General features: G+C 43.7%; 1 protein-coding gene across 5 annotated transcripts in view; it reads right to left on the reverse strand.

Moving 5' to 3' along the window:
- SCMH1 (Scm polycomb group protein homolog 1) overlaps nucleotides 1–27,764 on the reverse strand; it is a 216,212-nt gene that overhangs the window by 5,029 nt on the left and 183,419 nt on the right. For all 5 annotated transcript variants that reach the window (XM_042246471.2, XM_060397509.1, XM_027968452.3 and 2 more), the window contains 3 exons: nucleotides 11,197–11,397; nucleotides 9,120–9,311; nucleotides 1,488–1,682 (listed from right to left, as the gene is read on the reverse strand). In XM_042246471.2, the coding sequence (XP_042102405.1) occupies nucleotides 1,488–1,682; nucleotides 9,120–9,311; nucleotides 11,197–11,397 (588 nt within the window). The remainder of the gene's footprint in view (nucleotides 1–1,487; nucleotides 1,683–9,119; nucleotides 9,312–11,196; nucleotides 11,398–27,764) is intronic.

A 27,764-nucleotide genomic window follows, 5' to 3' on the forward strand; every position in this document is an offset into this window, starting at 1 on the left:
CCACTGAAGCTGCTCTTACTTACTAAGATCAGCAATTCCCTTCTAATCACCATTCCCAGTAGGTATTTCTCAGTACTTATTCTACTGATCCTTTTGGGTTAGACTCGTAGTCTCTGTGCCCCTGGCCACCACAGTATCCAATTCTGCTTTTCCTCACATCTGACTGCTCCTCTGCCCCTGGCAGGATCCTCTTCCTGCTCCCTCCTCCTGAACTTTGTTGGTCCGTAGAACTTTTTCTTTGGTCAACTGTTCTTTTCATTCTACACAAAATTCTGGGGAGTGGGTGTCATTTTACTCTCCAGCTTCAACTTCTATCTGCTAACTCCTGTGTACCTTCAGCTCAGTCCTCCTCCCTGAGGATCAGAGCTGCACAGCCACTGCCTGCTGGGTATCACCTAGACAGACCCATGGGCTCCCTCCCCTTCTCTTCTATGGCTAGTTCTCTCTCACCAGAGAATGGCACCATCTCTTCAATCACCCCTTCTAGAAACCTGGGCAACATTCCCACTCCTTCCTCCCAACCCTTAAATATGACTATATTTACCTCATAAAGAGTTTTCACATCTATTCTCTCTTCTACAAACCTACCACTGCCCTAATCTAGGCCTTTATCACTTTGGGTGTGGCCCATTCTAGTAACCTCCTAAGTGGTCTCTCTAGTCTTGTCCTTCCTCAAATTCATCCTCAACACAGTAGTTAATGACCTATTTGAAACACAAACCTATTTAGGTCTTGCCTCTAGTAAAAGTCTCCAGAGCTTCCCATTAGTTACAAGATCAACCCCAAACTCTTTAACATGGCATTTAAGGTCCTCTATGGTACAACCACTGACCCTTCCAGGATTTTCTCTTTGAAGCCCCAGAATTACCCTTTGTTTTTCAGTAATACCAAACTACATATACTTGCGGGTACAATCTGTGTTAGTTCTCATCCCTTTGCCCTTGCCCATGCTGCACCTACCACAACCCCTGATATTTTCACACAGTCAACTTTAAAACCTCAGACACTTTCTCAAGGAAGCTTACCCTGGATAACAAGCTTGAGTGAGGTGTTTCTTTCAGTTTTCATACACCTCATCTCTGCAGCCACACTCTGGATGTTATTTTACTATTATCTATTTAAGTGTTTGTCTCTCCTACAAGACTTTGAACTCCTTAAGGACAAGAAATGATTGATTTTTGTGTTCCCCTGACAAACACAGATGGTGTTCACATAAATGGCTCATGAATGAACGAAGGACTCCTTCCCGTCCCTTTGGCTCTGAGTTGTTGGCATTTGGTTCCTGCTGTTCTCAAGCTAATCCCAGAGCTTCAGCTGCTCTCCAGGTGCCTAGTTAGGTGTAATGGGGCCAGGCCCCAGTCTGACCTCTCTATGTGGGGCGGGGTGGGGCGGTGCAACAGAGTTACGTCTTTTCTGGCTTCCCAAAGTTCAGGAAGGAAAGAAGAAAAGAATGAGAGAGGGCAGAAGCAGAACTCTGAAAAGCTTACCCCTGGAGCAGAGCCTGCGCACAGCTGAGGCAGTGCTCAGCGGGAGACCACAGGATGGAAGCAGAGGCCGGTACCCTGGATTTCGAAGGTTTTGGGAAGTGCTGACAAGATTGGTGGGATTCAAGGTAGAGTCCATTGAGTCTGAGTGTGGCTCCAAAGACCGGGCCAGACTATTTCCCAGGGCAAAGGTCTCACCTGGAAAACAGTAAAACCAGAGTTAGAACAGGGACTAGTCTGGAAGAACTGCCAGGGCGCTGGCTCCCAAGAGCCTATTTGGGTAGAGTAAGAGGCAGCAGGACAGAAAGCTCTGGGCTGGGCGGCAGGAGGCCTGTGCACCAGCCCCAGCTCTGGCTCTCACTAGGCGGCCTTAGTCAGCCAGCACTACCCTCTGCACTTGGATCTCCTTAGAGACTCTTCCCTTTAGACTAGACGGTCTCTGAGTTTTCTTCTGGTCTGGATGTGTTAGGCTCTTTCTGATAGAAAGAACCCTAAAAAAAAAAAAAAAGGCAAAGAAGAAAGCTATTCTGAGAAGAGTCTGCCCTAACACACAAGATGCTAGAGCAGGGGATAAAGTACTGAAGAAGAGATACATTTGCTTACATGAAGGCACTTTAGAAGTGGACCCTCTCAGACAGCAGGATATCTCAGAAATGCTTCCTGATGCCTGGCTCAAGGCTTGTCTGCAAAGGATCTGCTCTTAAGTTCCCTCCCTTCTTTCATGTTTACCTCATTTTATGGAAACAGTCCAACGAAGCTGTGGTTGTACTGTAGTGAGAACCTGGGCACAGAGCCCAGAATTTGACTCTGCTATTCAGCAGGCAAGGTGCTTTCCTCAGAACCTCAGTCTCCTCACCTATAACATGGGAGCCCCCTTTCTTCCAAAGGGTTTGTGAACGTCACAAGAGAATGGCTATGAAAGCCTTTGTAAAGGGGTCCTCACCCTGACATTTCTACACCCCAGTCACAGCCCAACCCCAGGCAGCAGCCCCTAATCACTGCACTAGAAAACCGGAAACAGACTCCTTCTCATAGTTGGGTTCTGCCCATGTCAAGTCAGATCTGGCCACCGCATTCTCTGTTTATGGGAGATGTCTTGGGTGCTGAACCACATCACACTGTCCTTGGTGGCTTTTCTTAAAGACTGGGTATTAAGATAATGCTTGGAATTCATTTTGGGCCTCTGATGAACACTTAATTCAAAAAAATTGCCGGGGCACAGACTAAGACCTCTTTGGCGAGATGGTTTAGGAATTCAGGACTACTTTCTAATTCTCACTTAAAATTGCTTGGTAAACTATGGGATAACAGTCAAATCTGGCCTGAGACAGCTATTCATCCATATGAAATTTGGAAATTTAACTGATGAAGCCCATTCCTAGAAATGGTCCTGAAGAGAGAAGTCTCTGAGCTTCCAGGATACCTAAACCATATCCCACCCCATTTCTGCAGGTGAGGTTTCAGATTCCTGTTTTTCAGGAGAGATGCTTATAGCAATGCTCCACTTTGAGACAAGCACAGGAGTCCAATCTAAGAAATAGGATGCCTGGGTTCCATCTCTCGGCTCCTGACTTTCACTATGTACATGAGTCAAGGTAACTCGTTTGTCTTTTCTGAGTACTAGTTTTCCTCATCTGTAAAATGGGGAAAACTCACCTTCTGTTATGCTTAGAACATCAACTGAGAAAACAGAATGGGATAGATGTTACAACAGTAAGGAGCTGTATTTTATTCTTCATTCAGAGTTACAGTGGTACACCGAAGTTCTCTGTAGTAGCTCAAGAAAAAGATGAACTCTACTTTCTGTATTTACTGGCATGGTAATAATCTCACCTTTCTAGTACTCCTTTTACTCAGCTAAGAGCGGGTTAGTACCACTGACTTTACATGAGCTAACAGATGTGAAGAATGATTATGATGACAATGCCAGGGGCTCGCCAGATGCTGATGCAAAAGCAGCTAAGTGTCTCTAGTCTTGGCAATGCTAAGGATGCTGACTGAAATCTGGATTCGGAGTCGAGGGGTCTGGAAATCTGGACTGGTGGCACCTGGACTAGGCAGGGTCATTAAATCTTAACCTAATGAGATGAAGAAAAATGAAGCATCATGCCCAAGGCTCTGGGAGGTTCTGGTCTGCTTAAGGCTGATCAAATGAGGCTCAGGCTGCCTTCAGTAGAGGAATGCCAGGGCGGAAGACTGCAATGTTTTCCAACTGTGCTCCACAGAGGCCTGCAGTACACCCAGCACCTGGGTGGAATCTGGGCCTCATCCCAGCTTCTATCAAAACAGCTTTGGTTTTGACTTTTTTAGACCAGAGTTTCATATAATCTTACCTTTGCAAAAAGAGATCAATTTATTCCCATGAAGGGGAAAGCATGCTTCTGCGCACTGAGTCCTTGAATCTCAGAAGCAGAGGTTCTCAGATGACTCTAGAGATGCTTCAGTATTCATATCTAGCCCAGCAGACTAGTGTGCTCATCTGACTTGCTGATGATATATTGCTCAAGTCCACTTTACAATCAGTTTTATTGCTGGACATTTTTGAGTCATTACCAAAATGCTTTCCTTTTTGAGCTGAGATCTGCCTTATTCTAACTCTGGCCCCCATTCTACTATCTGCCTTTCAAAAGAACCAATCTGCCGTTGGCCCCACTAAGAGCTTGGAAGGGAGGAGGTATAGGATGGAAGGAACAGAAGAAACAGAAAGTTCCCCCAAACTGAGAGTGGGCCCGTCAGATATTTGCTACAACATCTGATCAACACTGTAACAAAAATGCTTCCTTTCTTTTGTGGTAATCATCCTTCTTTCCACCCCCAAACCTCAGTATTAGTCTGTTACAGGTAACAGCCTTGTGTTAGTTTTTCCTCAGGGAAAGGAAGGATGAGGCTCTGGGGTCAAACCATCAGCTCCAGGAACTGACAGGGGGTGGGGGAAGGGGTGGTAGGGGATAATGGATTAAGCTCTGACTCAGAAGCAGAAATTTTGAGTGAGAAGTACAAACTGCTGTGAGGAAAATATAATCCCAGCCTGGGTTATGTGGGATGGGGATGTTCATCCAATTGTATTTAGATTTTGGTATCAAAGGAAAGGACAATCCCCAAATCTAGGAGGCTTCACAGAGTTCAAAAACCTCTAACTAGTTTCCCTGCCTACCTCTTGCTCCACTCCAGCCTATTCTCCCACACAGTAAGTATCCTGAGTGAGCTTTCAAAAACACAAATAGGATTATGTTCCTTCCATAACACAGTCATGCCTTTAAATACTCTCATGGGTCCTCACAGCTCAATGATATAACGTCCGTAAGCTGGTCAATTAGACCTTTTCTGCCTAGGCCTTTGCTACCACTATAGCCTCACCACTCATGTTCTTCTTTTCTACTCTGTATTCAGCAGTACATTCAGAGGAACATTCAATTCCTCTGAGACAAGTCAGGTTTCCTCTTGCCCCTCACAGTCTCACATCTCAGTCAACAAGAACATTCTTTATCATTCCCCTCCTCCATTTCTTTGGATCTGTGGCATCTTTACCTCATTATCCTACTCCTTCAGGTCCATGCTTATATATCATTTCTTCTGAAAAGTCTTCCCTGACACACTTGGTTTGAACTTTTGAACTTTGAACCTGTTCCATTAAAGCACTCATCACCATGAATTAATTCCTTTGCTTATTTGTTCGTATTCTTTATCAGGCTGTAAACTCTGTGGGGTGTAATGACCTTGACTCCTAGTTTACAATGGAACCCTCTATGCTGACATCGGAGCTTGGCATCGTCCAGTCAAAAAATACTGGGTTGTCTGGTTGTCTGACCAAATAATTGAATTGCTACTAATAATTGAATAATTGAATTGAGTTTCAACTATTTATGAACATTTGAGTCACCTTAAAACTCTGACACTTCTATGAGGAAACTTGTATGGGAATGAAAGGGCATCTGAAGAAATTTCACAGTTCTTACTTGGCTTTTATTCTCTGAATGTGTGTGTGTGTGTGTGTGTGTGTGTGTGTGGTGGGGGCTGTGGTGGGGGATGGTCCAGCAGGAGAACCACTCTATAACCAACTTAGACGACCTGGATGGTAACTGGAAAGACAGGCACAAGGAACTTATTGTCCTGGGATAAATGAACCACTTCCTTCAGCAGAGGGGAACCAGCAGGCCCAGAGGTGAATGCTAGGTGGATTCAATTACAGAGAAGATTAACAGTCATGGGGACCGGCTAAGGTAATACGATCTCCTGTTTAATATCAGCAGTTATTGGAGACCCAGAAAGAACTCTCTCTCTCAATCTTCATAGGCCTCTTCTTCAATCCTGCCACGTATGTAACTCTGAAGAAGGAACTCTGATCTGACATCGCTGCCCTGAAGAATCCTTCCTCGACTTCTTCACGTGATTCCTTGCTCATCATTCCTGGCTGGGCCAGAGAAGCTCCGGTTCCATGCTCTCACTACATACAGGTTTGCCTGTATTTCCCTCTCTCATCTGAGAACTCTTTTAGAGCAGGGATTGAGTCTGCTGTCCGTCTCCCCACAGTCCAGTATAGGATCTAGGACACGTAAGTATTTGTCAAATGTTTGACTATCTGAACCAGAACAACTGGCCTGAATCCTTCGAAATGCCGATGTCAGATCATGAAAAGTAGACAAAAGGGCCGGAAAACTGCTCTAGACAGAAGAAAACTAAGGAGACAGGGTAAGTAAATGCAGTGGCTCCCTCTTCCCGGGATCTTGGATAAGGGGGAAAAAGCTACAAAGGATGTTACTAGGACAGCTGGGGAGATCTGTCTATGGACTATATTATATATATATATATCAACGAGTAGACTTTATTAATGATAAACTTCTCAAGAATGATAGTAGTATGGTGTTCCTTGTTCTTAGGAGATTCATATAAAAAAGTGTTTAAGGATCAAGTCTCTCACCTGCAGTTAACACTCAAATGGTTCAGTAAATAAAACATATATAGACAGAAATACATGCATATATACTTAGAGAAACGAATGAAGGAAATACTGCAAAAAGTTAGGTGGTAAGTCTAGGTGAAGAGTACACGGCTGCTCACTGTATTACTGTATAACTTTTCAGTAAGCCTGAAACTTTTCAAAATAAAACACTGGAGGAAAAAACTAAATCTCAACTTAGGTAAGCAAGCCTAATGGGCTGTACATTTGGTGACTATTTGCTTTATTGGAAATAAGTTGTCAGTTAGTCTAAGACCCTAATGGGGCTTCCCTGGTGGCTCAGAAGGTAAAGCGTCTTCTGACTGCAATGCAGGAGACCTGGGTTCAGTCCCTGGGTCGGGAAGATCCCCTGGAGAAGGAAATGGCAACCCAATCCAGTACTCTTGCCTGGAAAATTCCATGGATGGATGAGCCTGGTAGGCTGCAGTCCATGGGGTTGCAAAGAGTTGGACACAACTGAGCGACTTCACTTTCTTTCTTTTCTTTCTTTCTAATGGGTAGGGTAGTATGGAGACAAGGCTGTAGGGAGGAGAAAGGATGCCAGTAAGTTCCTGGATTAAGAGAGGTGGTACCTTCAGATGTAGAACTAGTAGAAGAGGGCAGCCAGGCAGAAGGGTGGAAATTAATAAATACCAGCTTCAAAGGGCAAAGCAGAAGAAAGCCCTTATGCAGATCAAGCTCTTCAGCAGAGGTTTGGATAACTAATCAGAAAAGTGTTAAGAAATGATAAATGATCGGGGTGGGGCAAAGGGTCAGTGAGGCAGAGAAGGCAGGTAGTCAGGCAGGCAGAAAAGATAAGTGAGGGAGCACAGAAGCAGTAGAAAGTTGGGCAAAGCTCTGGTTTGTCTGGGCAGAGTTACAACATTTCAGGGAGGCAAACAAACTAGGGTGAGAGTAGCCAAACTGATGAGCGGTCACTATGAGAAACAGAGGTTAGAGAGCATAGGAAAGCAGAGAGCTGGCTGAATCTGTCTGAAAAAGAGAGAAGGAAAGGCAGCTGATGGGGAAGGTGATAACCCTGCTCTTTGTCTCTTCTTAGTCGGTGAGGCAAGAAGGAAGAGTGGCTAGAGCCTGCTTCCCCTTATCTGGTAGTTGAATCAGAGAGATGCAAACTGGAGCAGAATTCCCGGGAAAGGTCATGCCCCAATCCTAAGCTATCATCACAACTGCAGGTCCATGATGTGTATCCCTACCAGCCTCTGCATGCTGCTACAAGTGCGTTTCTCTTGATTCTCAGTGGTGTTATTCCATTTAAGAATTCTGAATTTCTATTCCTTTGAGAACTCTCTTTAGATTAGCAGCAACATTCACGGACATGCTACCCTCTCCTGTGTGTCCGTTCTTCCACAATCTCAGGTAGGGCTAACTTTTATTATTGAAGTGCAGCTCAGAGTTCCCGAATGCCAACAGCAGGGGATATTTAACAACCTGCCTTGTCTGCACCTGCTCCACCATGCCTAGCCCAGACTCCCAGGGCAATACCCTAACTGTAAGTAAGAATGCTCTTCTGTACACAGAGAGTCTGAGGTTAAAAGAAAGCAATCTAGAGAAGGTCAGATGAGAAGTTCTTTCTGAAGGGTCAGTGAGAGGGTCACAGATATGTCTGCAGGGACCAGGTGGTGGGGCCCCTAGAAGAAGCATTCGAAATTCTGGTATCTTTTTGCCAGGCATGCAAGTCACATAAGTTCTTGTTTGGGTGCAGAGGAGATAAGAGTGGGAGGAGGGCGGTGGTGCTGAGTGAGTAGTCACTTTCCCAGCACATTCTCCAAAAGTGCCACTTTTATCAGAAGTGATTCTGACAATGATGAAAAGACAACAGGGAAGGCAGGGTGGGAACACGACTCGCGCGGGTCAGAAGGGAGCACCTTTGGGAGTTACACTCCCCCATCAATAGGAAGCACAGCCCCAGTGCTGATAGTACTGCCTCTATTCCTCTGGCCAGGACAAGGTCCGCGGGACTCTTTTCAAGGGCCTTTCCTCCCTCTCTCCACAGTGACCTACCTCGCTAGTTTAAGGCCGAGCTTTCCTTCCCTCCCTGTCGTGCTGTGTCCTGTGCTCCAGATTAGAGTTGCCGGGTTCCATTCACTCAAACCTCTCTCGGGAAGTGCTTAGTCACTGATCCGGCCACGTGGCATCCGCTTCCCCGTTGTGGGTCTGGTATGTTAACTAAGAAAGTTATTTTCCAGTCTAGTTAGAAACAGCAGGAACTTGAATCAACTTGCTAGACTGGCGCTGCTGGAGGAGTTAGGGCCACGTGCCAAAGGGAAGAGTGGATGGCCAATCACCAGGGAGCAAATTCTCAATCTGAAGCCTGAGACTAAGCCCTCCCGCTGGCAAGGGAGTTCTGTATTAGGACTTTGCTGCCAGATCACTCTGGGAGATGTCCTGTGACTTCACAGTGGCTCTGCATGCAGTTTGGAGCTGAGAAAAACTGAACCACTGTTTCTTTAGGGATAAAAATCCAGAGGAAAGTCCTAGAGATAGGAAACAGAATCCTAAAGAGACAGTAAAGATGAGAGGAGACCAAAAACCGCCAGATGAGGCAAAGGTAAGGGACAGAAAACCAAATCTCAGGATAGTAGGTGCTGGGATAGCAGGTCTGAGGGCTGGCCCTGGGCCCTCGCTGCTGCTAACAGCCCTGCCCCCCTTTTTCACCCAGACCCCAACCCAGCTCCTACCTGGTAGGTACCTGTCGTGGCTGTGGCTGTACTCTGTGGTGGTAAGTGACAAGTGAGTCTGTGTAAAGGGCTGGTTGCCAAACAGATTGTCACTGCGAAGGTTGTGGCAGAGCTTCTCCAGGAAGCGGAGGACGTAGGTGATGCTGTTGACTGCTGGCAGGTTGAGTGTGTGCTGCTCTCGGTCAAACACAGCTGTGGAGTTAAGTAAACAGGGCCCAGCAAGTCAGCTCATAGCACAGCGCAGAGCTAAACAGGAGGAGTCCAGCCCACTGCTTGCCTCAGGCTTACCTGGTTACACAGAGGTGAATGGTGCCCAGGTTTCCTTCCTCCCCTCCTCTCCCTCCCCTGAGGGTTTGATTTTTTTCTCCAACTCCAAAGGGTTTGCAATAATGGGAGTGGCCAGGCCAGGTCTGTTGCACCTGGGGCTTTGGAATGATTCTGCTCAGGCTGTGAAACAACTGTGAACATAATTCTATCTGCTCCATCAGTTGGTTAGGCCTCCCAAGGAAATCTGTTCATTTCCTTAAGAACTGCTTAAGAACAGAGAAGCTGGGCAGCAGAGAACACAGCTATTGCTAGCAATGGCTGAGGTGTACAATCTCATCCGGATAAGGGCAACTCGAATTTTGGCAACATTCATGTCTTTTTTTTTTTTTAACCCCTATTTATTTCTATTCAAAACATATGCATATAATCCCTGGGCTTCCCTGGTGGCTCAGATTGTAAAGAATCTGCCTGCAGTGCAGGAGATCAGTGTTCTATCCCTGGGTCCTGAAGATTCTGGAGAAGGGAATCCCTAACAAGCAAAAGGCCTCTGCATCTGTCTCTGAGAGCAGCAAGGAGATGTGGAGATAGGTCACTCTCAGGAACCAATCTAGGGGACAAAGAAAGAACCCTAGAGAAGGTGTGGGTGACAGTCACTAAGGGAAGGTGGTAAAGACGGCTGGGTCCCTGCAGACTGCAGCATGGAAGCAAACGAGAAGCCAGGCAGAGGCCTCAGCCTCACAAGGAAAGAAAGGCTTGATTTCCCATGCAGTTTTCAGCCATTTCTAGCAGTTCTTTCCCTGCCTGTCCCCATCCTCTGGGCAGCCGGTTAATTACTCTGTGTCCGGGCTCCCACACCACCCTGCATGCGTTTCTCACATACTGTAACACCTCCCACGGTTAGCTATGAGCTAGTCCTTTTCCGTCAGGGCACAGCCTGAGCACGTCGTCGTCTTTTCTTCCCTTCCTCTGGCCAGCGTCTGTCAATAACCTCTCACATAGAGTCAGGGCTCAATGAGTGTCTGCTAAAAGAACTCATTTGTGGTATTTATGGGGTCTTCCATGTCAGCTGGGTTTCCTGAGGCTGGCTATTGACTAGTTAGAGGGCAGGGGAAGGAGATTATGGAGTACTACATAATAAAGATTGAAAGGCTCAAGGTCAAGTCTTCATAGGTTTGGTGGGTAAAGATGGGGTTTTTGGACTCAGGAAAACTGAACCAGAACCAGAACACAGCAGACGTGACTATTCTCAGGGAAAACAAACAACCAAAGCAAAAAACCACACATTGTGCAACTGACTCAAACTCCCAGCGCAGGAAAGACAAGACTGATTCTTCCCACGCTACCCCAGGATTCAGCTTCTCTGTATCAGGGCTGGCTGAGGACTAGGCAGCTAAGGGGTCTAAAGAACAAGAGAAGACTTCTGTGGTTCCCTGAAGCCAGCTGGGAGGCTGGGGCAGTCTGGAGAAACTCTCCTGTTGCCCCAATACTGCCCGCTCTGGATTTTTTCTTCTGAAGCATTTTTAAAGCAACATACGTGCATATTTTCTGTATGAGAGAGGCTAGGTAGGTAGACAGGAGGGGGTCTCTTTAGAGACTGGAGTTAAGCAGAGTCTGCACGGGTATTCCACTCAACAGCGATCTGCAGAAGACCTTGAGGACTCTGGGAGTTGAAATGAGGATTCCGAAGAACGGAAAACTTCATTCCAGAGCCTACTGGTGTGAAGTAAAAACCAGGAGGCCTTGCTAGAAATCAACTAGCTGCAAAGGCCTGCCTCTCTGGCTAGAAGCCATACCAGACCAGAGTGCTTACCTGAGATAACCGCACCACCGTGGCCCTGCTTGAGGAAGCTGAAGACGGTTTTCTGGTGATAAGCACAGTCGATGCAAGCCTGCACAGCCTGCTGCAACACCACGGAGGCTCGGGCTGGCCCAAAATGGTCAGGGAGCTGCTGGACCTTCTTCTTATCTAAGTGGGGGCCTGTGCTGCCATTCTTGTTCAAGTAAATACAAACTGCAGGAGACAAAGAATCAAAGCAGTTTAAAGAGTTTCAGAGTAGAGAAGTCGGACAATAGAGCTCTCTTCGTCTTTCCTACCCTGGGCTCTGGCCTCTACAGGATTCCCAGCTGCTAAGCTGGTGAAACACTGTGGGAGGGAGTAGAGGGTGACTCTGCCCAGCTGCTGCCAGCCCAAACGCATGACCACAGGCTCTGGGAACGCAGCCTGCTGGGAGAACAGCCCAGACCAGCCAAGGCACAGAACTTGTACTTTGTCTTCTTTACACTGAAAAGAAAATCTAAGCAGTTTTCCAGATGGATGTACTTTCATTTTCAGTTCTTGGCTGCTTTACGTATTCTTGGTATCTCTCACACGCTCTGTGTACTGAGCTGTGGGGCTATGGCAATATTAGCATGAGTGTGCTTGTGTATGCCTGGCCTTGGACCTAAAGTGGTTAAGCCACCAGTGACTTCCCTTGCTTTCCATTCTAGGCCTAAGAGTTCCTTTGTCATCTTCTACATCAAGACTTAGGCTCAAAGATAGTAGTGAAAATAGAAAAAAAATTGGAATAAAGAAAAACATGCAAAGGGCCTGAAGGGCCCATCTGTATATTTGTTTCACTCATTTCTTCTGTCAAGATAGCTGGGCACTCTCCCAACTGCAACCCCCCACCTGGCACTGTGCTGCAAGGGGAGAAGCAGGATGAGCACAGAAGAAAGAGACAGAGCTCCCCAGAGCTGCTTCTCTTGGTCTGTCGAGAAGACGCATGTGCCTGACCAGCTATAGCATTCTTTCTGCTGATCTGACTTCTAGGCTTCCACATGAGTAGGGAGTGCTCTGCTTCTTCACACTGTCCTGGCTCACTAACTGAATGGCAGGAGGGCAAAAAGTCTCTTTTGTTGTTAAAGGCAGAAAGATAAAAGCGGTAGCTGTGTGGGCTGTGGATGGACTGGTGTTCTCTCTGGGCCTCAGGTCTGCCGCCATATCACAGAGGGGCTGAGTCAGACATCCTCTGAGGACTCTTTCACCTTCATCATTCTAACTCTAAGGGGGAAGCAAGATGGAGAGAAGAAGATGGAGAGAAGCAGGATGGGGAAAGTGACAGATGAAAAAGAAAGACAGGGGGAAAAAAAAAGAAAAGGGTAAATAAGAGTAACTGAAATATACATTTAACTCTCTTCTCTCTTAAAACCACAAAAATGAGCCAGATAACAAGAAAGGAGACAACTCAAAACCTCAAAACTCTGGAAGCTGGAAAGCAGAGTGGCAAAGTAGCAACTGGCTCAGCAGACCTAAGAAAGCTGAATCTTTAAGCAAGAGTGGGGAATGATGAGAGCCAAGGTGTTCCATCCTTTTGGTCACAAAAGGCCCAAGAATGGGCAGGGGCTCCTGGGGGTGGGTATGACGGAAGAGTTAATAGAAGAATTGGCTCACATCTGTTAATAAATGGTTAGTATTCCATGTCACAATATGACTCTTTCACTGAACGCAAGAGAGATAAAAATGCAGGAACTCAAAGAGATAAAGAGTAATAAAAATAAGTGAAAATCTATGTCTGTGGAAAGATACTTCTCAGAATGTTCAAAGCAGGTTAGTCAAAATAGCCTCAAACTACAACCAACCCAAATGTCTATCAAGGAGAGAACAGATACACAAATTGTGTATGAATATTTATTTGTTGGAATACACTTGGCAGTAAAAAAAAAAAAAAAAGAACTGTTGATAGATAGAATGCTTCTCAAAAACATTATTTTAGTAAAAGAAACAATACAAAATAGTACACACAGTCTAATTCCATTTATATATTCAGTTCAGTTCAGTCTCTCAGTCATGTTCGACTCTTGGCGACCCCATGAACCGCAGTACGCCAGACCTCCCTGTCCATCACCAACTCCCGGAGTTTACCCAAACTCATGTCCGTTGAGTTGGTGATGCCATCTAACCATCTCATCCTCTGTCGTCCCCTTCTCCTCCTGCCTTCAATCTTTCCCAAAATCAGGGTCTTTTCAAATGAGTCAGCTCTTCACATCAGGTGGCCAAAATGTTGGAGTTTCAGATTTAGCATCAGTCCTTCCAATGAACACCCAGGACTGATCTCCTTTAGAATGGACTGGTTGGATCTCCTTGCAGTCCAAGGGACTCTGAAGAGTCTTCTCCAACACCACAGTTCAAAAGCATCAGTTCTTCAGTGCTCAGCTTTCTCACATCCATACATGACCACTGGAAAAACCATAGCTTTGACTAGACGGACCTTTGTTGGCAAAGTAATGTCTCTGCTTTTGAATATGCTGTCTAGGTTGGTCATAACTTTCCTTCCAAGGAGTAAGTGTCTTGTAATTTCATGGCTGCAGTCACCATCTGCAGTGATTTTGGAGCCCTCCAAAATAAAGTCAGCCACTGTTTCCACTGTTTCCCCATCTATTTGCCATGAAGTGATGGGACCAGATGCCATGATCTTCGTTTTCTGAATGTTGAGCTTTAAGCCAACTTTTTCACTCTCCGCTTTCACTTTCATCAAGAGGCTCTTTAGTTCTTCTTCACTTTCTGCCATAAGGGTGGTGTCATCTGCATATTAAGTTCAGAAACAAGAGAATCTAGTCTATAGTGACAGAAATCGGAATAAAGGTGAGAGTGAAGGCTGACTTTAAGGAGGCATGAGGTAACTTCCAGGGGGTGGTAGAAATGATTCTTAGCTTGACTGGGGCTGTGGCTACATGGGTACTTACATTAATTAAAACTCAAATTATATATAAATATATGTACATTTCACTGTATGTAAATTTTACTGGCAGTTTCCACTTCTTTCTTCTTGGGACATTCCCTCTTGGAACCTAACCACCCCGTGTGAGCAGGCAAAGCCTGTGGTGGGTTCATGTGGAGAGAAGCCAACAGCCAGAGACAGCGTGCCAGCCCTGTGGTAGCAGTGGATCCTCGGTCCTGGTCAAGCCACCACAGCTGACGCTGCAGGGGAGAGAGACCAGCCGCTGCCACCCAGCACTGCCCACGTTGCTGTCGTAAGCCGTGAAGTATTGTAGTGGCTTGTTACGTAGCAGAAGGCTGCTGGAGCAGACTGTGGTACCAGAAACAGGGCGCTGCAGTAACAAAAGCCCAACACACACGACACTGGCTTTGGGACTGGGAAGCAGAGAGAAGCATAAAGGATCACAGAAAGATGATGAGTAAAGTTGAGAGGGCCTTGAATAGAAGCCTGGAAAAGGTTGGGGTCCAAACGATTCTGTTCATTTTGTATCATCTCTGGTCCTCTTAGCCTGAGATGGTAATGCTTCCACCAGAGTGAAACTTGGGTGGTTTTCTATGAATACTACTGAGATTTATTTCTTTAGTCAAAAGCCACAGTCACAAATCTTTTGAAGACAAGTCTTTCTCTACTTTGGTCTTCCTCATAGCTGCTGTTAGACAATGCCCTGAAGATTTTAAAAAATCCTATTGTCTAAGACAGAGAATCTGTGAGACTTGCCCTTGAGATTTTCAGAGGGCCTTTTGATCTCAAAGAGTCTGTGAAACAGAGTCTTAAGTCATTCTGACATCTTAACCAAAGATTTTTATTGTCCCATTCTGGTTTTGACCCTTTCTTAACTTAAGATTATTTGCCTTCTGGAGATACTGGAAATGAGAAACATTTCCATATTGTGAGTCCTGGACTTTAAAATTTTTAATTTTTTTTAAGCTCATCTCTCTCATCTTACAGTTTATCACTGGCAGTGAGAAGCCAGGTGGCACTTCATTACTCTGTCTGGAAATCTAGTATTTCACTGAGTTCATCAGGAACATCTTCTAGCTCCATGTTCGTGCAGGTGGCAATGTTATCACACTTTCCATCACTACCTAGCAGGTATCCCCCGTCCTCCATCTTTCATTGAGACTTTCCTCTTTCCTTTAAGCCCACATTGACAGCCTCTTCAAGATCTTTTCAGTTTCAATTCTCAAGTTTCTAAGAGAATCATTCTGGCAGTAGTATTGCCAGCTTGGACTGAGATGGTACAAAACAAAAGAATTCTTTGGATCCACAACCTTTTACAGTCAGGAAGAAGACTGAGAAGGCAGTCTGAGCTTTCTTGTGGAAAAGGAAGAATGACTCACAGGACAAAACCAAAAAGCCATGGAAACAACTTTCAGAAAGTATTGGATCTAATCAAGGAATTGGCAACATATGCCCACCTGGATTTCAGAATTTCTACATACCAGTGACTGCATGTACCTCCAGTCTTTTTGCCCTTTTAACAAGTGTATAAGTTATTATGCCTATCCTACCACTGTATGCAGGTTATGTGGGGAGCAGACAACACATTTCTTTAGGTCACAGGTCTTCAGTTTGAGAAGAAACTGCACCTGAGAGGTCCCATTTGCCTGGATCTGATTTAGATGATGAGATCCTAGATCTGAAGTTTGATGTTGTAAAGAGATGAGACCTTTAATGGGGAATCTTGCAAGGGGAAGAATACATTTTCCAAGTGGGAAAAATAACTTACATCCAGAGAGTGGACTGAGGTAGTTTTAAAATATGGTCCAAAATTCTTTGACCCTCTTCCCATCAAGATATGGGTCTGGTGGTGCAGAGGTTAAAGCGTCTGCCTGCAATGTGGGAGACCTGGGTTCGATCCCTGGGTTGGGAAGATCCCCTGGAGAAGGAAATGGCAACCCACTCCAGTATTCTTGCCTGGAGAATCCCATGAATGGAGGAGCTTGGTGGGCTACAGTCCACGGGTCGCAAAGAGTCGGACACGACTGAGTGATTTCACTTTCACTTTCCTATTCTCTTGAATCTGGGCTTTGACTGCTTGATCAATAGAATATGGTAGAAATGACACACTGTTAATTTTGGGGCTCAAGCCTTAAGAAAATGATAGCCTCCACTTCCTGTCTCTTGGGGACACTTGCTCTTTGAACTCAGTCACCCTGGTATGGGGAAACCCAAGCTACCTGCTGGAGACGTCTGTGGAGCGGAGAATCCACAGCCAGCACCAATTTTGTTAGCTGCATGAATGAATCATCTTGGAAATGGATCCTGCAGCCCCAGCTGAGCCACCTAAACTGATACCAAATGGAGGAAAGACAAGCTTTTTCTCTGCTTTACTTTTAATATGGCTGAATATACTGATATTATCTTTTCTAGTTATAGAAAAGTTATGTACTTTTTCTCTCTTTTTAAAAAACATATGTATGTATTTGGATGTGTTGGGTCTTAGTTGCATCACTGAGGATACGTCCTTGGGGTACACAGACTCTCTAGTTGTGGCACATGGGCTCTGGAGCATGCGGGCTCAGTAGTTGTAGTGCCAGGCTTAGCTGCTCTGTGGCCTGTGGGATCTTAGTTCCCCAGCCAGGGATAAACCCATGTCCCCTGCATTGCAAGGCAGATTCTTAACCACTGGACCACCAGGGAAGTTTAAATACTTTTTGTTTTATAATTTATGCTTACTGTCTTATTTAAAAAATATTTCCCAGTCTTAAGGTCATAAAGATATTTTTTGCATACTGTCATGCTTTGGTTTGGGGTTTCCCTGGTGGCTCAGATGGCAAAGAATGCACCTGCAATGCAGGAGATCTGGGTTCGATCCTTGGGTTGGTAAGATCCCCTGGAGGAGGGCATGGCAACTCACTCTAGTATTCATGCCTGGAGAATCCCCAAGGACAGAGGAGCCTGGCGGACTGCAGTCCATGGGGTTGCAAAGAGTCAGACACGACTGAGCAACTAAGCACAACACATGCTTTGGTTTTCTACTGCAGCCATGAAATTGGAATTTGAGGCTGTAAAAAAAGATTCTGAGAAGGGTCCAGCATGTAAGGAGCGTGGAATTGGCCACTTCATCTTGACGGTAAGTAAAAAGCTGAACAAACTGAAAAATCCTTTAAAAACCCATCAGAAAAGTGAGGTCACAGGGCAAACTGCTGCCCCCCATCAAGTCTGAAGAGACAGACTGATGAACACAGAGAAGCACAAGTTCCTAAAAACAAACCTGCACAGAAACTAGTGCAGAGGTAGGAAAATCTAAACTACAATTGATGAATTGCTGGAAGCTCAGTGTGAACAAGTCTCAGGGTGAAAAATTTCAGGGGGATCCACTCATGGGGTAGCGGGGGGCATCCCACACTTTTTTGAGTCTTACCTCCAGAAGCTCAACCAGGTTCTCACAGTGAGTATCAGAGAAAAATCCCCTCATGCTTCCAGCAAGGGTAGGGAGGAACAGGAGCCATTTAAAGGTATGCCAGAGCATTCTGTCCTTTTTAACAAGGTCTACCCTCAGGAGAATTATTTTACCAGAGTTTAACCTGCTGGGGTTTGATCAGAGCCTAACCTACCAGGGGGAAGGGAAATACCCAAGTCTAGCCCCCTTCAGCCATCTTGTCCCATCTAAGGGGAGTTGAGGGGGACTGAGATGCCCTGGTGAAGTTCACAGTCCAAGAGCACAGCCTCACCGAAAGACTGAGACCTAATCCTAGGACTATAGCATATCCCTCCTTCCGCATACCTTACCTCTGTATTACCAAAGGCCTATTTATAACAATTCCTTTTACCCGGCACATTATACCTGGCTATCAGGAAGAAGTTACAATGCAAAAAATGCAGTCTGAAGAGACAGACCAAGTATCAAAAGTAGACTCAGGCATGGCAGGGATGTTGGAATTATTAGATAAAAATTTTAAAACAACTACAATTATTATGCCAAGAGTTCTAATAAATAAAACAGAGAGCATGCAAAACAGATGGGCAATATATGCAGAAAGATGGAAATTCTAAGAAAAATAAAAAAGCAATGCTAGAGATAAAAAACACTGAAATAGAAATGAGAAATGCCTTTGATGGGCTTATTAGGAGACTGGGCACAGTAAAGAATTGCTGAACTTGAGGACATCTCAATAGAAACTTCTAAAATGGAAAAGCAAAGAAAAAAGAAGACTGAAAAAAGAACCCACCCAGAACAGACTGGGTATCCAAGAACTGTGGGACATACAAAAGGAGTAACATACACATAATGGGAAGATCAGAAGGAGAAGACAGAAAGGAACAGAGGGAATATTTGAAGGCCAAATTAAAGTCAGACACCAAAGCACAGATCTAGGAAGGACAGAGAACACCAAACAGGATACATGACCAAAAATACTACGTCTAGGCATATTACATTCAAAATGAAGAAAAGCAAAGATATAACATCTTGAAAGATTTCAGAGGAAAAAACCATCTTATCTGTAGAGGAGAATCCCCAAGAATCCCCATTTTTACATCTTTAGAAGCCGCGTGAGCAAGAAGAGAATGGAGTGAGATATTTAAAGGGTTGAGAGAAGATACCTTCAACTTAGAATTCTGTACCTTGAAAAGTTAAAGTGAAGGAGAAAAAAAACCCTTTCTCAGACAAAGAAAAACTGAAGGAGTTTGCTGCCTATAGACCTGCCTTGTAAGAAATGTTAACGGAACTCTCTAGATAGAAGGAAAATAACATAGGTCAGAAACTTGGATCTACACAAAGAAAAGAAGAGCAGGAGAAGAAACAGGTGAAGGCAGAATAACCACTTAACTTTCTCATTCTTAACTGATCTAGCAGATGGATGCTTGGTCGCTCAGCCATGTCCAGCTCTTTGCGACCCCACAGACTGTAGCCTGCCAGGCTCCTTGGTCCATGGGGGTTCTCCAGGCAAGAATACTGGAGTGGGTTGTCACTCGGATCTTCCCAACCCAGGGATCGAACCCAAGTCTCCTGCAGCGCAGGCAGATGCTTTACCGCCTGAGCCAACAGGGAAGCCCAAGAATACTGGAATGAGTAGCCTATCCCTTCTCCAGGGGAACTTCCCAACCCAGGAATGGAATTGGGGGTCTCCTGTACTGCAGGTGGATCCTTTACCAGCTGAGCTATGCAGGAAGCTCGATATAACAGATAAGATATTTGTTCAAAATAAAAATAGCAACAATGTATTTAGATTATATATGTTCACATGCATATGTATATATACATGCTTATGTATACTCATCCCTAAGTGAAGTGAATGGCAGTAATCCTACAAAGGACGGAAAGGAGGAATTAGGATTTTTATATCTGTTAAGTGGTATAGTGTTATTTGAAAGCAGACTTAGATTACTTATGTATATCACAAACTTGAGGGTAATCACTTTAAAAAGTAAAAAAGAAGTAAAAATGATATGCTAAGAAAGGAGAAAGAATGGAATCATACAAAATGCTCAATTAAAAACCATGAAAGGCAGAAAAATAGTGGAAGACAAAAATAGGACAAAGCACAAGGGCAAAAAAAAAAAAACCCCAAAACAAAAACCTAATAAATATGGTAGATATTTATCCAATTATATCAATAAACATTTTATATGTCAATGATCTAAAGATCAAATTGCCAACATCCGCTGGGTCATGGAAAAAGCAAGAGAGTTCCAGGAAAACATCTACTTCTGCTTTATTGACTATGCCAAAGCCTTTGACTGTGTGGATCATAATAAACTGTAGAAAATTCTGAAAGAGATGGGCATACCAGACCACCTGACCTGCCTCTTGAGAAACCTGTATGCAGGTCAGGAAGCAACGTTAGAACTGGACATGGAACAAAAGACTGGTTCCAAATAGGAAAAGGAGTACATCAAGGCTGTATATTGTCACCCTGCTTATTTAACTTCTATGCAGAGTACATCATGAGAAACGCTGAGCTAGAAGAAATACAAGCTGGAATCAAGATTGCCGGGAGAAATATCAATAACCTCAGATATGCAGATGACACCACCCTTATGGCAGAAAGTGAAGAGGAACTAAAAAGCCTCTTGATAAAAGTGAAAGAGGAGAGTGAATAAGTTGGCTTAAAGCTCAACATTCAGAAAACGAAGATCATGGCATTCGGTCCCATCACTTCATGGCAGATAGATGGGGAAATAGTGGAAACAGTGACAGACTTTATTTTTTTGGGCTCCAAAATCACTGCAGATGGTGATTTCAGCCATGAAATTAAAAGACGCTTACTCCTTGGAAGGATAGTTATGACCAACCTAGATAACATATTCAAAAGCAGAGACATTACTTTGCCAACAAATGTCCATCTAGTCCACACTATGGTTTTTCCAGTGGTCATGGATGGATGTGAGAGTTGGACTGTGAAGAAGGCTGAGCGCCGAAGAATTGATGCTTTTGAACTGTGGTGTTGGAGAAGACTCTTGAGAGTCCCTTGGACTGCAAGGAGATCCAACCAGTCTATTCTAAAGGAGATCAGTCCTGGGTGTTTGGAAGGAATGATGCTCAAGCTGAAACTCCAGTACTCTGGCCACCTCATGTGAAGAGTTGACTCATTGGAAAAGACTCTGATGCTGGGAGGGATTGGGGGCAGGAGGAGAAGGGGACGACCGAGGATGAGATGGCTGGATGGCATCACTGACTCGATGGACGTGAGTCTGAGTGAACTCCGGGAGTTGGTGATGGACAGGGAGGCCTGGCGTGCTGCGATTCATGGGGTCGCAAAAAGTCGGACACGATTGAGTGACTGAATTGAACTGAACTGATCTGAGTTCATCAGTTAAAAGAAAGATTCTCAATCTGGATCAAGAAATGAGACCCAACTTCATGTTGTTTAAAAGAAACCAACTTTAAATATAAAGACACATATAGGTTAAAGATAAACGGATGGAGAAAGATATGCCATGCTAACAGTAATCAGAGGAAAGTGGGAGTATCTATATTAATTTCAGATAGAGAAGATTTCAGAGCACAGAAAGTTTTCAGATAAAGAGGGGCATTACATGATATCAAAGATCAAATAGCCAAGACGACATATCGATTCTTACTCTGTATGCCTCAAACAACAAAATATGGTAGGCAAAAATTGACAAAGGAGAAACAGATGAATTTTTTCCCCTTGCAGGAGAAACTGATGAATCCATTATTATGGATGGAGATTTTTACATGTCCTCTATCAGAAGTGAACATATTCAGCCAGCAGGAGGACACAGTTGAACTCAAAAGCACCATCAGTCAATTGGATATATTGATATTAGAGGCTACTTCACCCAACAACAGCAGAACACATATTCTTCTCAAGCTCATATTAAACATTCACCAACACATAAAAAGCACTATACAGTTCATGAAATTCTCCAGGCCAGAATACTGGAGTGGGTAGCTGTTCCCTTCTCCAGGGGATCTTCCCAACCCAGGAATCGAACCCAGGTCTCCCACATGGCAGGTGGATTCTTTACCAGCTGAGCCACAAGGGAAGCCCAAGAATACTGGAGTGGGTAACTTATCCTCCAATGGATCTTCCCGACTCAGGAATCAAACTGGGGTCTTCTGCATTGCAGGGGGATTCTTTACCAGCTGAGCTACCAGGGAAGCCCAAAACATACCTTAACAAATTTAAAACAACAAAAATCATACAGTATGTATGCTCTTAAATGACAATGGAATTAAATAAAAAATCAGAAACAGAAAGGTAAGTGAAAAATTCCTAAATACTTGGTGCTTAAAGAACACATTTCTAAATAATACATGGGTCAAATTAGAAATCTCAAGAGAAATTTAAAGGTATTTTGAACTAAATGAACATGAAAACATAACTCATCAAAATCTGTGGAGTGTAGCCAAAGCAGTGAATAGAGGGAAATTTATAGCACTGAATGCATACATTATAAAAGAAGAAAGACCTAAAGTCAATAATCTAAGCTTCTACTTCATGAAATTAGAAAAAGAGAAAACTAAATCCAAATAATCAGAAGAAAAGAAACAGTATAAATTAGAGCACAAATCAATAAATCGAAAATTGGAAGTCAACAGAAAAATCAATGAAACAAAAGGTTGAAAGTGAAAGTGTTGGTTGCTTAGTTGTGTCTACCTCTTTGTGACCCCATGGACTGTAGCCTGCCAGCCTCCTCTGTCCATGGAATTCTCCAGGCAAGAATACTGGAGTGGGTAGCCATTCCCTTCTCCAGGGGATCTGCCAGGCCCAGGGATTGAACACAGGTCTCCTGCATTACAGGCAGATTCTTTAGTGTCAGAGCCAGCAGGGAAGCCGAAAACCAAAGGTTGGTTCCTTGAAAAGATCAATAAAACCAATAAGCCTTTAGACATGCTAACAATAAAAGAGAGATGACACAAATTACTAATATCAGACATTGAAAGAGATGGCTCACTCATGGATCACTACAGATCCACGGTCATTAAAAGGCACTAATTCTATGCTGACAAATTCGATATCAAGATGAAATGGACCAATCTGCTGAAAGACACATTCTACCAAAACTCACACAAAAAGAAAAAGACATTCTGAATAGGCCCTTATTTACTGAAACTGAATCAATCAATAATTAATAACCTTCCAAAATAGAAAGCACTTGGCTTAGATGGGGTTTACTGGTGAATTCTACCAAACATTAAAAAAACAATACATTCTACCAATTCTCTATAATCTCTTTCAGAAGACAGAAGCAGACAGAGTACCTCTTAGCTCATTTATGAGGCCAGCATTACCCCACTACCAAAATGAGACAACTTCGCAAGAAAATTACAGACCAATATTTCTCATGAACACAGAGGTAAAAATCCTCAAAAAAAATATGAGCAAACTGAATTCAACAACATACAAAATGAATTATACACTAAAATCAAACGGAGTTTATCGCATGTATGTATTTCCAAACTCTTCATTTGAAAATCAATGTAATCCATCACATCAAGAAGCTAAAGAAGAAATATCACCTATCAGTAGATGAAGAAAAAACATGTGGCAAAAAATCCAAGGCCCATTCATGATGGAAACTTTCAGCAAACTTGGAAGAGAGGGGAACTTCTTCAACTTCATAAAGAATGTCAACAAAAACTCCACAGCCAACATCATACTTAACAGTGAAAAACTACAAGTTTTCCCACTAAGATCAGGAACAAGGTAAGGATATTTCCTCTTACCACAGTTTTTAACCCTGTGCTCAAAGTCCTAACTAATGTAATAGGATGAGAAAAGGAAATAAAAGTTATACAATTTTGGAAGGAAGAAATAAAACTTCCTTTTGTTGGTAGATGACATGATCATCTATGGAGAGAATGCAAAAATAATTCACAGAACTAATAAGTAGTTGTAACAAGACTGCAAGGTATAAATATACAAAAGTCAATCCTTTCCTATAAAACAGTAATGAATAAGTATAATTTGAAATTAAAAACAATACCATTTACCTTGTAGCACCTTCAAAAATAAAATACTTAGGTATAAATCTAGCAAAATATGTACAAGATTTATATGAGGAAAACTATAAAACTCTGATGAGTAAAATAATAAAAAACCTAAATAAATGGAGCGATATCCCCATGTGCATCGATCAGTTCAGTTCAGTCGCTCAGTCGTGTCCGACTCTTTGTGACCCATGAACTGCAGCACGCCAGGCCTCCTTGTCCATCACCAACTCCCGGAGTTCGCTCAGACTAGCGTCCATCGAGTCAGTGATGGCCTCCAGCCATCTCACCCTCTGTCATCCCCTCTCCTCCTGCCCTCAGTCTTTCCCAGGGTCTTTTCCTATCAGTCAGTTGTTTGCATCAGGTGGCCAAAGTTTTGGAGCTTCAGCTTCAGCATCAATCCTTCTAATGAATATTCAGGACCAATTTCCTTTAGGACTGACTGGTTTGATCTCTCTGCAGTCCACAGGACACTCAAGGGTCTTTTCCAGCACCACAGTTTAAAGGCATCAAAACTTCAGCACTCAGTTTTCTTTATGGTCCAACTCTCACATCTATATATGACTACCGGAAAAACCATAACTTTGACTAGACAGACCTTTGTCAGGAGAGTAATGTCTCTGTTCTTTAATATGCTGTCTAGGTTGATCAGAGCTTTTCTTCCAAGGGGCAAGCATCTTTTAAAAAAATTTCATGGCTGCAGTCACCATCTGAAGTGATCCTGGAGCCTGAGAAAACAAAGTCTGTCACTTGTTTCCACTGTTTCCCTATTTATTTGCCATGAAGTGATGGGACCCAATGCCATGATCTTTGTTTTTTGAATGCTGAGTTTTAAGCCAGCTTTTTCACTCTCCTCTTTCACTTTCATCACGAGGCTTTTTAGTTCCTCTTTGCTTTCTGCCATTACAGTGATGTCATATGCATATCTAAGGTTATTGATATTTCTCCCGGCAGTCTTGATTCCAGCTTGTCATCCAGCCCGGCATTTTCTACTATGTACTCTGCATATAAGTTAAATAAGCAGGGTGACAATACACAGCCTTCATGGACTCCTTTCCTGATTTGGAACTAGTCTGTTGTTCCATGTCCAGTTCTAACTGTTGCTTCTTGACCTGCATACAGATTTCTCAGGAGGCAGGTCAGGTGGTCTGGTATTCCCATCTCTTTCAGAATTTTCCACAGTTTGTCATGATCCACACAGTCAAAGGCTTTGGCATAATCAATAAAGCAGAAACAGATGTTTTTCTGGAACTCTCTTGCTTTTTCGATGATCTAATGGATGTTGGCAATTTGATCTCTGGTTCCTTTGCCTTTTCTAAATCCAGTTTGAACATCTGGAAGTTCATGGCTCACGTATTGCTGAAGCTTGGCTTGGAGAACTGTCAGTATTACTTTGCTAGCGTGTGAGATAAGTGCAATTGTGCGGTAGTTTGAGTATTCTTTGGCACTGCCTTTCTTTGGGATTGGAGTGAAAACTGGCCTCTTCCAGTTCTGGGGCCACTGCTGAGTTTCCACATTTGCTGGCATATTGAGTGCAGCACTTTGACAGCATCACCATCTGGGATTTGAAATAGCTCAGCTGGAATTCCATCATCTCCACTAGTTTTGTTCGTAGTGATGTTTCCTAAGGCCCACTTGACTTCGCACTCCAGGATGTCTGGCTCTAGGTGAGTGATCACACCATCATGGTTATCTGGGTCATTAAGATCTTTTTTGTATAGTTCCGTGTATTCCTGCCACCTCTTCTTAATATCTTCTGCTACTGCTAGGTCCATAACCATTTCTGTCCTTTATTGTGCCCATCTTTGCATGAAATGTTTCCTTGGTATCTCTAATTTTCTTAAAGAGATCTCTAGTCTTACTCATTCTATTGTTTTCCTCAATTTCTTTGCACTGATCACTTTGGAAGGCCTTCTTATCTCTCCCTGCTATTCTTTGGAACTCTGCATTTGGATGGCTATTTCTTCCCTTTTCTTTTTCGCCTTTCGCTTCTCTTCTTTTCTCAGCTATTTGTAAGGCTTCTTCAGACAACCATTTTGCCTTTTTGCATTTCTTTTTCTTGGGGATGGTTTTGATCACAGACTCCTGTACAATGTTATAAACCTCCATCCACAGTTCTTCAGGCACTCTATCAGATCTAATCTATTCAATCTATTAGACTGAATCTATTTGTCACTTCCACTGTATAATCATAAGGGATTTGGTTTAGTGGTCTACTGAATGGTCTGGTGGTTTTCCCTACATTCTTCAAGCTTGAATTTGGCAGTAAGGAGTTCATGATTTGAGCCACAGTCAGCTCCCAGTCTTGTTTTTGTTGACTGTATAGAGAGCTTCTCCATCTTTGGCTGCAAAGAATATAATCAATCTGATTTCAGTATTGACCATCTTGTGATGTCCATGTGTAGAGTCTTCTCTTGCGTTGTTGGAAGAGGGTGTTTGCCACAATCATTGTGTTCTCTTGGCAAAACTCGGTTAGCCTTTGCCCTGCTTTATTTGTACTCCAAGGCCAAACTTGCCTGTTACTCCAGGTATCTCTTGACTTCCTACTTTTGCATTCCAGTCCCCTATGATGAAAAGGACATCTTTTTTTGTGTGTTAGTTCTAGAAGGTCTTGTAGGTCATCATAGAACTGAAGGTCATCAACTTCAGCTTCTTCAGCATTAGTGTGTTGGGGCATAGACTTGGATTACTGTGGTACTGATTTCTGATTTGCCTTGGAAACGAACAGAGATCATTCTGTTGTTTTTGAGACTGCACTCAAGTACTGCATTTCAGACTCTTTGTTGACTATGAGGGGGCAACTTCATTTCTTCTAAGGGATTCTTGCCCACAGTTTAGATGTAACAGTCATCTGAATTAAATTTGCCCATTCCTGTCCATTTTAGTTCACAGATTCCTAAAATGTCGATGTTCACACTTGCCACTTCCTGTTTCACCACTTCCAATTTACCTTGATTCATGGACCTGACATTCCAGGTTCCCATGCAATAATGTTCTTCACAGCATCGGACTTTACTTCCATCACCAGTCATATCCACAACTGGGCATTGTTTTGCTTTGGTGTTGGTGAAAGAACAGACAAATCAATGGAACAGAACCCCAAAATCAGTTCAGTTCAGTTCAGTCGCTCAGTCATGTCCGACTTTTTGCGACCCCATGAATCGCAGCACGCCAGGCCTCCCTGTCCATCACCAACTCCCGGAGTCCACTCAAACTCACATCCATCGAGTCCGTGATGCCATCCAGCCATCTCATCCTCTGCTGTCCCCTTCTCCTCCTGCCCTCAATCCCTCCCAGCATCAGAGTCTTTTCCAATGAGTCAACTCTTCACATGAGGTGGCCAAAGTGCTGGAGTTTCAGCTTCAGCATCATTCCTTCCAAAGAAATCCCAGGGCTGATCTCCTTCAGAATGGTCTGGTTGGATCTCCTTGCAGTCCAAGGGACTCTCAAGAGTCTTCTCCAACACCACAGTTCAAAAGCATCCATTCTTCGGCACTCATCCTTCTTCACAGTCCAACTCTCACATCCATCCATGACCACAGGAAAAACCATAGCCTTGACTAGATGGACCTTAGTTGGCAAAGTAATGTCTCTGCTTTTGAATATTCTATCTAGGTTGGTCATAACTTTTCTTCCAAGGAGTAAGTGTCCTTTAATTTCATGGCTGCAGTCACCATCTGCAGTGATTTTGGAGCCCCCCAAAATAAAGTCTAACATTGTTTCTACTGTTTTCCCATCTATTTCCCATGAAGTGATGGGACCAGATGCCATGATCTTTGTTTTCTGAATGTTGAGCTTTAAGCCAACTTTTTCACTCTCCTCTTTCATCAAGAGGCTTTTAAGTTCCTCTCACTTTCTGCCATAAGGATGGTGTCGTCTGCATATCTGAGGTTATTGATATTTCTCCCGGCAATCTTGATTCCAGCTTGTGTTTCTTCCAGTCCAGGGTTTCTCATGATGTACTCTGCATAGAAGTTAAATAAGCAGGGTGACAATATACAGCCTTGACATACTCCTTTTCCTATTTGGAACCAGTCTGTCGTTCCATGTCCAGTTCTAACTGTTGCTTCCTGACCTGCATACAGGTTTCTCAAGAGGCAGGTCAGGTGGTCTGGTATTCCCATCTCTTTCAGAATTTTCCACAGTTTATTATGATCCACACAGTCAAAGGCTTTGGCATAGTCAATAAAGCAGAAATAGATGTTTTTCTGGAAC

Source organism: Ovis aries, chromosome 1 (genome assembly GCF_016772045.2).
Source record: "Ovis aries strain OAR_USU_Benz2616 breed Rambouillet chromosome 1, ARS-UI_Ramb_v3.0, whole genome shotgun sequence".
Lineage (NCBI taxonomy): Eukaryota > Metazoa > Chordata > Mammalia > Artiodactyla > Bovidae > Ovis > Ovis aries.